The sequence below is a fragment of the Lonchura striata genome, chromosome 2 (genome assembly GCF_046129695.1).
Source record: "Lonchura striata isolate bLonStr1 chromosome 2, bLonStr1.mat, whole genome shotgun sequence".
Classification (NCBI taxonomy): Eukaryota; Metazoa; Chordata; class Aves; order Passeriformes; family Estrildidae; genus Lonchura; species Lonchura striata.
Genome location: NC_134604.1, coordinates 99,150,830 through 99,163,517, shown reverse-complemented (window position 1 = coordinate 99,163,517; position 12,688 = coordinate 99,150,830). Strand labels below are relative to the sequence as shown.

Here is a 12,688-nt window from a genome sequence, read left to right as displayed (position 1 = left end):
AAGTTCTTCCTTACGTACCTTTGATCAGGAAGCATGCAGATTAATGCCTCCTGCTCATGCAGTTTCTGTTTATTGCCCTAATATGAAAATATCTCAGTTTTCAAAGTTTTCAAAGGTATTTTCTTTCTTTGAATAAGAGAGAATTAAGGCAAGAAATAGAGAAACAAAGACAAACAGTGGCTAAGGGCTAAACTTATTTGTCATCAGTTGCTGTACAAAATTATAAACACACAATGAAATGGATTGGTGTAGGATATCTAATGACCAACTTGTCAAAGTTGAGTTGAAAAAAATACATAAAGAGTATATGCCAACCCATTGACTCTGTGCTGCATTGTGTAAAGGGAAGTACCCAGGGGATGTTACAGGAGGGGGACAGACAAGGGTCTGTTCTCCTTCCACACACCCTGTGACTGCAGCTGGTGCTCACCTTACCATCCAGGGGATGCAGTAGGAGACAGCTTGCTCTGCACTCCAGCAGGCACCCCACTGCTTCCACCCCCACACCTCACAGAGCATTTAAAATCCTGGTGAGAGACAAGCCTAGGAGGTTGGCTTACAAATCCTTTCGTAGCTCCCTTTATAACTTCTTTATGTAAGAGTTGAAGAAGTGTTGAGGGAGAGAGACAACAATCTACCACGTGTTGGTGGAGTCTGTAGATGTGAGTAAAGATTAGATCAGCATAACATGCTTCCAGAAATCATTCTAAAAATTATCAACCTCTTTTAGATATTCTTAAGAGAGTCAGAAAGCTTTCAGATAGATAGGCTAAAAGAGAGATTCTGGGCTATTATTTTCTTGTAAGCACCATGGAACATCATCTACCAAAATGTGATGTTACCCCAATTGATTTCTAAAATTTTTTCTGTCTTATTTAGGGAAAGATACTTTGAGAAATCAGGGCAAGTTTGTTATTCTGGACTGTGCCTAATACATGACTACACCAGCCAGCAAGGCATCTAGTAGGAAATGTGTGGTGACAAAAGCCCAAGTGTTACTCACTGAAGAGTGACAGCAGTATTTGACTCCATAGTGAATTAAATTTTAAGAATATGACCAGCAATATAACCACAATTGTTTCTAAGGCTTTGAAACTTTATTATGTCGAACCAACCTTTCTCAGGATTGGCAAGTTTATAAGAAAGCAAAATTATATATAGGATCTAACTGTTACCCTATCAGCAAAAAATGAATGAATAATACAAGAGGAAGAGAGAGAGCCAACATGAATTTTTATTGACACTTAGATACCCAGCAAAGCATAATGAAGAAGAGTAACCTCTGCCTCTAGCTGGGCAATAACAAGAGTGTCATTGTTGAGCTCCTTAGAGTGATCCTAAAGTGATCACTCCTTAACGACTGTGATCATTTTTCCTGTTATTTTGTAGGACCAAATAAATGAATAAAAAATAGGTTCTTTTTTTTTCCCAGGAATCTTAATTGCTTATGGAACCTTGTGAGACTCTATTCTTAAATAAAAGCTGAGATACACATAAAAGCACGTGGCAAGGGAAATGTGGGTTTTCAATGCACAATAGGAAATCAGGAAACACATGAACCTGAGAACAGCAACAGATTGCAGCAAGATAGAGGCCAGATGTGGAAATGACTAGGATGCTTTTAGGGATTGTTTAAATTGAACCATCTCTATGGATTCTCAAACATGTGTGCTACAGACAGTTCAGAAATGGTCTCCAATGTTTCATACATATAAGAGTATTAAATGGCCAAAGGGAGCCTTAATAATCACAGGTCATATCCATACCAGCAGCAGTGTTTGCAGCCTGGTGTTTCAGCAGCTTTCTCCAGGTCCGTGTATTGACATAGAAATTGAATGAAAGAATTTCTACCACCTTCTTTGCAAAGGTGCATTATATATTACGTCACTTATTAGGTTATTTGATGGCATGAGATGTAGCCACAGGAATTTAATTATAAGCATTGTGCTTGATTGCTTTCCTTTCATAATCCAAAAATTAAGTTATATACTAAAATAGTTTTCATTTTTTTAAGAAAGCAAATACTACTTCCATAATAGCCAAGTGTTTTTTTGCACTAGAGACAATTGCTATTAAGAACTAATGCTTCCCTGTGAAAACAGAATTCCACCTCTGTGGGAATAATTATGTGGAGTACTGGAGACTTATTCAAGAAGGCTTTTGTTCAGCTGCAGCAGAAGCCCTGCTGGGAACTGAAATGGGCCTTAGGAATTGTAGCCATTGTCACCAAAAGAAGTGTGAAGCCACAGCCTTAAGCTCCTAAATGCCCAAGAGGGTGTCCTCATCCCATTAAACCCAACAGCAGATTTTCTTTTGGCTGCAGTAAAGGCAAAGCTTTTCCACAATTGCCATATGACATGAAGAACACTTAGTGTTTCACTGTTGGCTGGTACATCCAATTGTTTGTGTCACTGTTTGAAAAAAACATTTTTCCCAGTAGCAAGACATGTCCTGCCCCCATGAGTTACTCTGGTCTGATGTTCTTGAGGATTACAGTAAAAGGCAGCTATTGAAGCATTCAGAGCTAAAAGAATTTCCTCTACTTTCCTTTAAAAGAGAAGCTATATGTGGGAGAATTACCACCAGAGAAACCAGTGTCTATTCAGCATCTCTACATTTCAGGGTTCACCTACCACTGATTGAATTTTAATCTTCCTCTATTGTTATTTACAACTTTCTAGCTGGACCCTCAATTTTTGACCTGCCCGTGGCTCTGATTGCTCTCATTACTGTATGTTATTCTTCTATCCTCTCTTATAATAAATCTCTTTTCCAATTAGTGTGTTCTGTTAAGTTTATAAATTGCATGGATCCTTCCTCTGCTAAACAACAAATGGATTTTGGTAATTGGAAATATGACAGGAGGAAGTAAGGCAGAGGGCAAACTATGTAAGAGAAACACCTATGAGAAGAAAGGAATCATCTGACTTCAGAACTGATTTTTTTTAACAGGGTTAGACATCAAAAATTTTCTCTCCACAAGTGAAAATATTTCTGTTATTTATATGTAAGTAATCATTCTTTTTGAATTGTTTTGCTTGATGAAAGAATGTTTTATACATTGAGTTAGTCAAAAAGAAAATATCCCTGGAATTTTTTACATTCTCATTAAAAAGGCAAATAAATAAAAACAAAACAAAACAAAAAACAAAACAAAACAAACAAAAACCACAAACAAACAAACAAAAACAAAAAACCAAAATAACAACAAAAAACCCCCAGACTATTTTTCTCAGAGATGTATTTGTTTAACATTTCACCTATGGTACATTTTGTATCACATACCAAGATGTGTCATGTCAGTTTGCTTTGATATCCAGTCAAATGCATCCCTCCATTTCAGTGAGCTGCAGTGGCATATCACAAGAGATGTGGTCTAGCAAGGAACCTGGCTCAACATTGAATTTGAGTAGAAGAATGTTCTAAACAAGTTCTGCTGTGGTAATCTATGTCCATATCAAACCGTTCAGTAACAGCTAGGTTTTTGTGTGTTTATTTTTGCTTGTTAAAAGTCAACATTTTTTTACTGAAAGTTGACACTTAACAAAATGGTGCTCTCCTGTGCAGGGCCAGGAGCTGGATTAGTGGATCCCATGCAATTCAAAATATTCTGTGAAAATATTAATTTATCAGTATGTATTGTAAGTTTCAATTGCTACCTTAGTGGGAGTAGGAACATGAACAATAGAGGACTCAGAGAATATCTGTAACCATGAATTATAATCATGAGATATATCTGATCAAGCATTACTTGAAAATATTTATGTATTATGTAAACTTCATCTCCTACAGGCAAAAACTTTTAAAATGTTTGAGCAGAAGTCAAGTGTCTTATTAAGGAAAATATCTTTAATGATGTTGCAGGAGAAACATCTGCCAGGATTAATAAAGGTATAAATTAAAAGGTTCATTTTAAATATATAGAAAGGACAGCTTTTCTTTCTTTCTTCTTGAAGGGTCATATCCAGTTAAAGTGAGAAATGATATCTTTATAGGACACCTTCCATATTCAATAAACAAAGTAAAAACAATTTAACAGAGAAGTCACAGCTTATCTCCCTTTTCTCATTTTTGCTAAGTTAGCCTTCTGGGAGGAACTGTATATCCCTCCAAAGAGCTAACCTTGGGAATTCATTGAGAAATCATAGTAGAATTTTTAAAAAATATTTTCTCTGTTTCTTCAAGACAAATTCATTTCTCTGTTCTACTCTGCTCTCTGTCCTATAGACTTGAAGACTTACAGGCAAAATTAATTTGAACGAGGCATACTTGTATTGACTAAGCTATGAGTCATGCAGTTAATATATTATTTTGTGGAGAGGCCTTGCTTTGTTGGTATTGCAGCACTGTTCAGCATGACTTTTCTCAGAACATGCCTTGTAATGATCAATCATTGGAGAAAAACAACACAGCACTATTCCTGACATCCAGTAGTACTCACCAGCACAATCAAACCCACTTCCTTGGTAGCCCTGTTTGCATTTGCACTGGAAGGATCCTTGTGTGTTGAGGCACTCTGCATGGAGGTTGCACCTGTGTCTATTTGTCACGCATTCATTTACATCTGGGGAAAGATATAAATGCTGCAGTGAAAACTGTTAAAAGCCAAGGCTCCTGACAGCCTGTTTGTGCCATCCATCTCTTTCCAGAACTAATGTCAGACCAAGACAGTGCTGTGACCATCAGAGGCAGAAGGATTCACACTAGGAGAGAATGCTTGGTGTCAGCTCCAAACGCACAGATGCTGTCATATGCATCCATGGAAAACATCCATCCCAGTAAAGACAAGGTGAATGCAGTGATTTTCTGACTGAGAACAGGATTCAAACTATAGGTTGCACATGCTCTTCTATTAACAAAATGCACAAAACACCGAGAGAATGGGTGACAACAATTAAAAAAGAGCTCACCAAAACATTCTCATTCTTTCATTCGCTGTAGAAAGAATGCAATGGAAAGTAACCCTGAGCATGCCAAGATGTCAAGATCTTTAAGATATCTCTCACATTCCAGCATATATATGATGCTGCATGAAAAAAAAATATAATAAGGAAAATTCAACAGAAAATACTACATTCAACTCACAGGAAAATGTACAGGCACCAAGAGTATTTGATTTTGTTCCATTACAAAGATGTTTCTGATTTTTCCCACATGAGGGAGTCATGTTGGTACACAAATCTTTGCAGCACTCACATTTTATCCAGATTGCATCATTTATAGCAGCTGACAGGTCCTCTCATAATGTAAGTCAGCAAACAAACAAGTAGCAGGAAGACTGACTCCAAAGTCTGGTGTGTCTGAAAGTGAGAGCTAAGTTTGCAAATAAAATCCTCACTACTGAGACTGGTACAATTTTTCTCTCGTGCACACATATTGTATGAGAAAAGAAAATATTTTTTCCTTTTGAAGTCTTTCAGGGTTTGCAGACATGAAATGTAAGCTTAAGTCTCCAAACCTGCCTTATGGTCTTCCTCCCATTCCTCACTTCCAATAGCAATTAAATATAAACAAATCCCATTAATTGTCTTTTTTATGCATGTTCAGTAGTTCAAATACTTTTGGATCGTTGTGTAGTCAACAGCTTGAACAATACTCCTGCAGCACCTGCTGCAGTAAGTTATATTTTGCTGTTCTTCCAGCATTCAGCTAATGGATTGAAACAGGAGTTAAGTGTGTTTTGACATTTGTTTTAACACCTGAGCATGTCAGGATAACTTTTTGCCTGTATTTATTTTTGTCAGGGAGAAACTTGGTCATGCAACAGAAACCTGAAAAATAATTGAAACCTACTATTTTCATTCTTTTTTTTCCCCTCAAGTTCTGTTCAAATTATCCAAATAACTGTTTTTACAGTCATGAAGGCACTTACTTCACATTCATCAATAATGACATGAAAAAAGGAAAAAAATATAGTGGGACTGATTATTCATCACAGTTTGAAACCAAGACAACAAAAAAATGGTACTTTAAACCTTTACCAAAATTAGCATTTTTTAGTCAACTTAGAACAAGCTCTTGCACATCTTGACTCATCACAATGAGGCAATTTAAATTGCAAGTGCCAGTGATTTGTTTTTTCATAAGGCTACAGGGAAAAAAAAAACAACAACAGAGAAGAATTTGAAGTCCATCAAGAATATTCTTAGTGTGACACCTTTTACCCATTTCTGAGGCAGCATCCCCAGGACAGGACAACGTGATGGGGACAAGCACAGGGAAGATGCACTCTGGGGGAATAAGAAGAATGAAGAAGGAACATCCATGGGCTAGCTCTTACCCACACAGTTGTAGCGGCCACTGGTGTATTTTAGTTCATATCCCAGCTGGCACTTGCAGTAGAAGCTTCCAAACGTGTTGACGCATCGGCGGTTGTACGGGCAGACAGCTTTGCCAGTGGAGCATTCATCGATGTCTACAGCAGGAGAAGGGATGCTGGTCAGATCCATGAGAAGGTAAAATAGGAAAAAACTCACTGGGATTTGCATAAGAATTATTTGTTCTTGGCTATCACAAAAAAACCTTAATAAATAAATCTTATAATTTCACATTTGGTGATGGCTTTCACATGTGTTTGTATGAGTGAAGCAGTAAAATGTGATCTAACTTTATGGAAGAACACAGTACCAATGCTTTCTTCATCACAGGAAACTCACAGGGAATGTTGAGGCTTCTGGAGAAAAATTGAGAAGTTTGTACTGTGGGTCATCACAACAAAAGAAAGCCCCATCCAAACAAAATGCCCAAATCCTATAATACATTATGTCAGCAGGGCAGCTTCCTGCAGGCAAAGCACAGTAATTAATGGCCTCATACCAATAGGGAGAAACTGAATCTGTTGATGACTCTGTCTGTTGATGTCAAAATATTGAGTTATGTACTGGGGAATAAGAGTTATCCAAATAATTATATGGCCAGTAGTTCAAGAAAAAATAAGTTTTAAAAAAAGTATAAAAACTTTTTATCACACTGTGAGTAACAAGAAGCATTATTTAAGTGAGCGAGGAGGGTTAACTACTTCCTAACCTTTCCCCAGAATCATATGGCTTCTTATGGGGATCCTGCAGAAAAGAAGCTGAGAGTGAGCTCTCTAACCATACCAATGCATGTCCTTCCATTTGGTCCCAGCTGAAGGCCACCTGATGGACAGAGACACTGCACCTGTCCCTTGACTTCTTCACATCCATATTGACAATTCACCATGGCACATGTCCTAGAACCTGAAAATAGCATTTAGAATAACAAGAAGAGCAAAATTCTAGGTTGAAATCACACAATTTTAAGTTAGATATGGATAAAAACAGCAACTATTCAGAATATCAAAAATCCATTCATTAAAATAAAGCTGCTTATGAATTAACATATAAAAATTCAGGAGTCCATGAGATATTTTCTACAAGCAAAGCTCTGTCACCTAAAAATTAGAAGCTTCCCCAGGTCTGATAAGGCAGGTTGGCTAAAAAAGCAGAAGGCTTTCCATTTCATGCTGGCTTGAAGACAAAGAAGATAGATAGAAATACCTATTTTCATATGCCTTAGATCATACAGCAAATGTTTGTAAGAGCAGTTTTCATCAACTGTCGATAGCATATTAACACAGATAAAAAAAAAATTGGTTAGGAGCACAGAAAAGTAAAGCAAGAAATAATGACATGAAATTCATTGCAGGAAAAAGTAATTATATTGGTGCTTTGCTTGAATACATTCAGTTGTCCTTATTCAACAGATGAACTGGCAGGACTATACATTGAGATCATACTAGCTGTTCTTCATCTGAAGCAAAGAATTTTACTTCTTTCAGGTCAAAAACACCTCTGAAGACTGAAATATAAGTATGGCCTAGTTTACTTTATCCAGGAACTACCAAATAGGAAGCCTCTTTCAGCTGTGATGGTACCAGAGAGCAGGGGCAAAGACCCCATCCTGAATAAGCTAAATCAGTTCATCACAAGAAGAAAATCTGCTGGGATTAGATGTGATTAGATGATCCTGTTCCATCAGCTCTGTTACTTACTTGCACATGTGCCATCTGGCATGAGCATGTACCCATTGAGACAATAGCACTTGTAGCTGCCATGTGTGTTCATACATCTGTGCTCACAAGGACGTGGCTTCAGTCCACATTCATTCAGATCTGCAGAAGTCATCGGAACTGAGTGAGTGTTGGGCTTTTATACATATATTCATGCATATATATATATATAGGTGGATAATATTGCCTAATGTGTGGAGTTCCCCAGAGTGAAATTGTCTGGATGGAAAATAAGCCAGCCCCTTGCAAGATGAGAGTTTAGCAGACCATCTGGCTGAAAGGCTGCTAGTAAATCCAACATACACAGACCTCTACACTGGAAAAATTAATGCAAACTCTGGCCACATCTGGCAGCTTGTTAGGAAGAAGTGGAGGGCTGGAGGGAATCATAGCTAATCTTTTTCTGGGAGTTTTTTTAATGGACTTTTTCTGGTTCTAGCCCTCCAGTTGACCTCTGTATTAGAAAGGCAAAAAACATGAGGCTAAAAACAGGAAAGCAGTTTGAGATAAAGTGAAACAAAGATTTTTACTTTATTTTTTCTGAGCTACGCACTAGCGCCAAGGTTATCAGTAGCAGAAATGAAATACAATTTATGATAATAATTATGTGACTTTAAAAAGATCTCAAAATTCTGCAGATCCTGAGAATGAAACATCCTAAATCCTTCTCAAAATCCAGGATTTCAAGGCTTTTTGGAAACAAAATAAATTTCAAATTCCTAAAATCTATCCTTCACAGGGTGAAAATAATTTTAGAACGTTCATTTGTGTGGTACAGGTTGAGCAGTGCTGACAATGATATTTGGCCTATGACAAAGGGACAACATCTGTGTTTTTTACTTCCATGACCTGACACTTCTACCTCTTGTAGTGATTAGTAAATAGATGGAACTCATTTATAGATTGCACCAGCATATGCAGCCCATTCAGTATGTGTTTAACAGCACATATGACTGAAAATAAGATTTCAGTAGAGATGCAACTCTCCAGGCAAGCTCTGAGCTTGTACAACTCCACTTCCAAAGGGAGAAGCATCTGTTCTTGTGTCACACCCTGCAGACCACAGGAACAAAAACTCCAGAACATTCAAAGCATAAATTTTGTGGAGGTGCACAAGTGTTTGTTACAGCTAAGTCGAGGGAAGAGAGAGGGTTGTATTCTATTATATTCACAGGGTCTGTTTGAAAAAGGACAGCCTGTCTGCTTGCAAATCACACTGGATTTTTGTGCTACTGTGACTCCACTAAAGACTCCAATAAAGACTCTCTTAACAAAGAAACTACAGAGCAAACTGGAGAACAAAAGGTATTCAATTTAGACCATACATTTTCAAAAGTGCTTATCTGTACCTATCTCTCACAATGCACAAATAGCATACACAGCTCTAAAAAAGAACCTATGGAGATAAGGCTAATTTAGCTCAGACTTGGTGGCAGACTAATACAGTCCCCTTATCTCTGTTATTTTAGTTAGCTTATGTTGAGCTTGCTCAGCAGGACCTTTTGCTGTAAGGACAGACCAAGGCTGCATCTGCCAGTAAATTAAAAGTGGGTATTAGCACTCCTGGCTGATGGAACATGACCACCTCTACAGCTATACTGTTAAAACAAACAGCTCTTGGACACTTCTGGTCTGTACCAGCCACCACCCCACTGAAAAAATCCTGCTCCTGCTTCAGAGGGTAGAAAAGCCCAGGAGCTAAAAGGGAGTTTGCATGTGTAGATCTGTGCAGTGCTTCCTGCAAGCCTCAGTCTTGGAATTTGCTGAAGTGCACAGAACTGACCAGGTTGCCTATGGAGAGCATGTCAAATGCACATAGAGTTACTGTATGGAAAGCACCTAAAAGCTGAGGGTTGCCTTTTAGCAACATTTAAGCTGCCAAAGAATTTTCGAGATTAAACTTCTGTGTTTAGAGGCCAAAGCTGTAAGTGGTGCTTATATATCTGTTACATATGACCACAGCTGCTGTTTCCCTTTTCTCTCTAGTGGTACCGAGGAGTTAATTTCTTTGCCTGTGAGAAACAGCAAGAGATGGATTTTCCCAAAATACTTAATAGCACATCTTTAGGGCATATTGTTTGAAAGATACTGTGTAATAAATGGGCTGTTTAGACTATAAAATATGTGTATTTATTGTGCCAATGCAATATTTTCAAGCAAAGTCTGCAGGAGCTTAGGAAGGTAGCAAGGACAGACCTAGTCATTTGTATGGCCTTTATGTCATGTTTCCATCATAGCACCTACAGTTCACTCATTTGCCTCTCCATGCACATTGACCTGCTCCTTTCATCTGATCCAAGACAGGGATGTCATATTTTGGAATGGAAAAAAAAAAAAAAAGCTGAGTTCTTACCAATGTGTTCACTGAAATATTTCCATGTTGAATTCTAAACTTATGGGGGGGAAATGGTGCATTTAAAGTTTCTGAAAATGTAATTCTAAGGACTCCCAGTGATGGTTCTCAGAAATACCAACAGCATATACAAACAGCCCAGGCAGATTGATAAATTACACATCTCCTAGTCTTTCTGACTACGAGATTAATTTAAAAATAAATATGGGCTGCTAGTTAAGAAAATAACATGGGTTCTGGAATTGGCTTCCATCTCTTCTGATACCTTCCTATATAATCTCTCCATGCCTTAATCCTCTGACTATAAACATGACTTTGCCCTTGTCATCAGCCCATAGGAGATAAAAAATATAGGTTCAAACTTTTGTCTGCTGAAGGAGGCTTAGAGCTTGCCTGGGATGCTGGAGATGCAAAAGTTTTAAATTCTTAAGTTCTTCTACATAAACAAGAAAACATCCTGGTTTACTGCTTTGGAAGATGCCAAAAACCATAGTACAAGATAAGAAAACAGAAAACCAACAGTCTTCTTTCTGGAGCATATGCACAAACCTTGATTACAGGTTTTCCCTGTAAATCCAGGGAAACATTTGCATTTGTTTGGTCCCATGCACTCGCCATACTTGCAACCATGTCCACAGGTAGCTGGTGGAGTCAGGCACAGAAAGGAGAGAGAAAAAGAAACAGTTAGAAATATTCTATTTGAGAACTTTTGCCCTGCTTAGTTGCCTAAAAGATTTTGCACAAGTTCAGCATCCTCCACACCTCTCCCTCTAGTCTAAGCACAATAACTACTGATTAACACTTTATTTGGGCTTGAGAATAGTGGCACTAACATTAATTACAAGAATTTGGTTTTTTTTCCAGGTTTGTGAAGACAAAAGGTCTCTCTCTCTCTGTTTTTTTTGTTTTTTTTTTTTTTCCCTTGCAGTGCTTACAAGCCATATTTAGTTTTGTACTCCTGCCTTTTTCCTTTTTTTAGGAAGCCTATGTGAGAAGCAGCTGGCCAGCAGCTTGAATTGCTATGCTTGGCATCTGGAGCAGGAAAGAGGCAGCAGCACTCTCCTAGAGACACAGGAGATACATAATCCTATAGCAGTGTACAGTCTTGGACTCCTCAGTTACAGCTGAGGAACGTGTCTATCCCATGGAGGAACATCCAGAGCACATCTGTCATCAGGCAACTGTCCTTAGCACACATCCCAGCGCGCATATTTGCATCATGTTTGCAGTCATTTGAGAGGGCTACATTTAACCTGGGTGCATTGAAAAGCAACTCTAAGTCCTCTGGATCACCAATCAGAAATTAAATTTTGACTTTTATAAGCCTTAAGGCTCCTGAAATTACTCAAATTGTCAGCACAGAGGTTATTCAGGAAGAGCAAACCAAACATGCATTTGTATCAGGACAACCTCTTAGGAAACAGTGAAAGAGTGTGCACCAGGATGTGAAACTCAATTCTTTGTGTAGTTCAGCTGATCTGCAAACTGTAGGAAAGTTTAGCTACTATATAATAAAATTAATATTAAAATTAATTTTTATGAATTCAAGTTCAGAAGGTACTAACTCTGCAGATTGAGGCATTTTTCTACACTTCTTCCAGCCCTGAATGCAATGTGGCACACTGCAAGACTAGCTTGTTCCCCTGGGATCCAAAGCATACCTGCTTGGGATGTTCTCCCATGGGATGGACACATTTCTCTCCTATAACTGAGGGGATGCAAGACTGCAAAAGACCAACTTGCAGTGTTAGCAATGAAGCAGAGAAAAACACCACAACTGGATTTACATTATAGGTGGCTTAAAGTGATTTGCCCAAGAACAGTCTTCAAATTTTATGAAAACCTATTGCTTTAAAACAAGACAAACTACTCCACTGGCTGATCAAAAGTTACATTTGCCAGTTATCTCTCCAGGTATTAATTTGCATCAAAACGGACGTGTGATTAAGCAATGAAAGAAATACTACAATAATCCCTTTTTCTTTTTTTTTTCTTTTTTTTTTTTTATGGCATATCATATATACAGAGCAGAGGCATTTTAGCATCTTTCCCTTTTAGTATATGGATTTTCAGCAATGAATAATCTTAAGCCTCTATACAAATTCACTAGATATAAAAGGCCAAAATCTCTGTGACAGCAAGTGCAACATCTGAAAAAGATCTAAAACATATATTTTATGATTTTGTTGTATTTTGCCCAAGTACAATTAGAGAGTAAGATTCCACAGTGTATTCTCCTTGGGATATGTAGACCTTTCACAAATTAGCTGTGTCCTAAGAGTCATTGCTTCTTCACTAAGCAA

At 37.9% G+C, this 12,688-nt stretch overlaps 1 protein-coding gene across 1 annotated transcript in view; it reads right to left on the bottom strand.

Moving 5' to 3' along the window:
- EGFL6 (EGF like domain multiple 6) overlaps window positions 1-12,688 on the bottom strand; it is a 30,251-nt gene that overhangs the window by 12,999 nt on the left and 4,564 nt on the right. The window contains exons 3-7 of the mRNA XM_021535574.2: window positions 10,935-11,027; window positions 8,015-8,134; window positions 7,101-7,220; window positions 6,281-6,415; window positions 4,442-4,564 (exon numbers count right to left, since the gene is read on the bottom strand). Of these exons, the coding sequence (XP_021391249.2) occupies window positions 4,442-4,564; window positions 6,281-6,415; window positions 7,101-7,220; window positions 8,015-8,134; window positions 10,935-11,027 (591 nt within the window). The remainder of the gene's footprint in view (window positions 1-4,441; window positions 4,565-6,280; window positions 6,416-7,100; window positions 7,221-8,014; window positions 8,135-10,934; window positions 11,028-12,688) is intronic.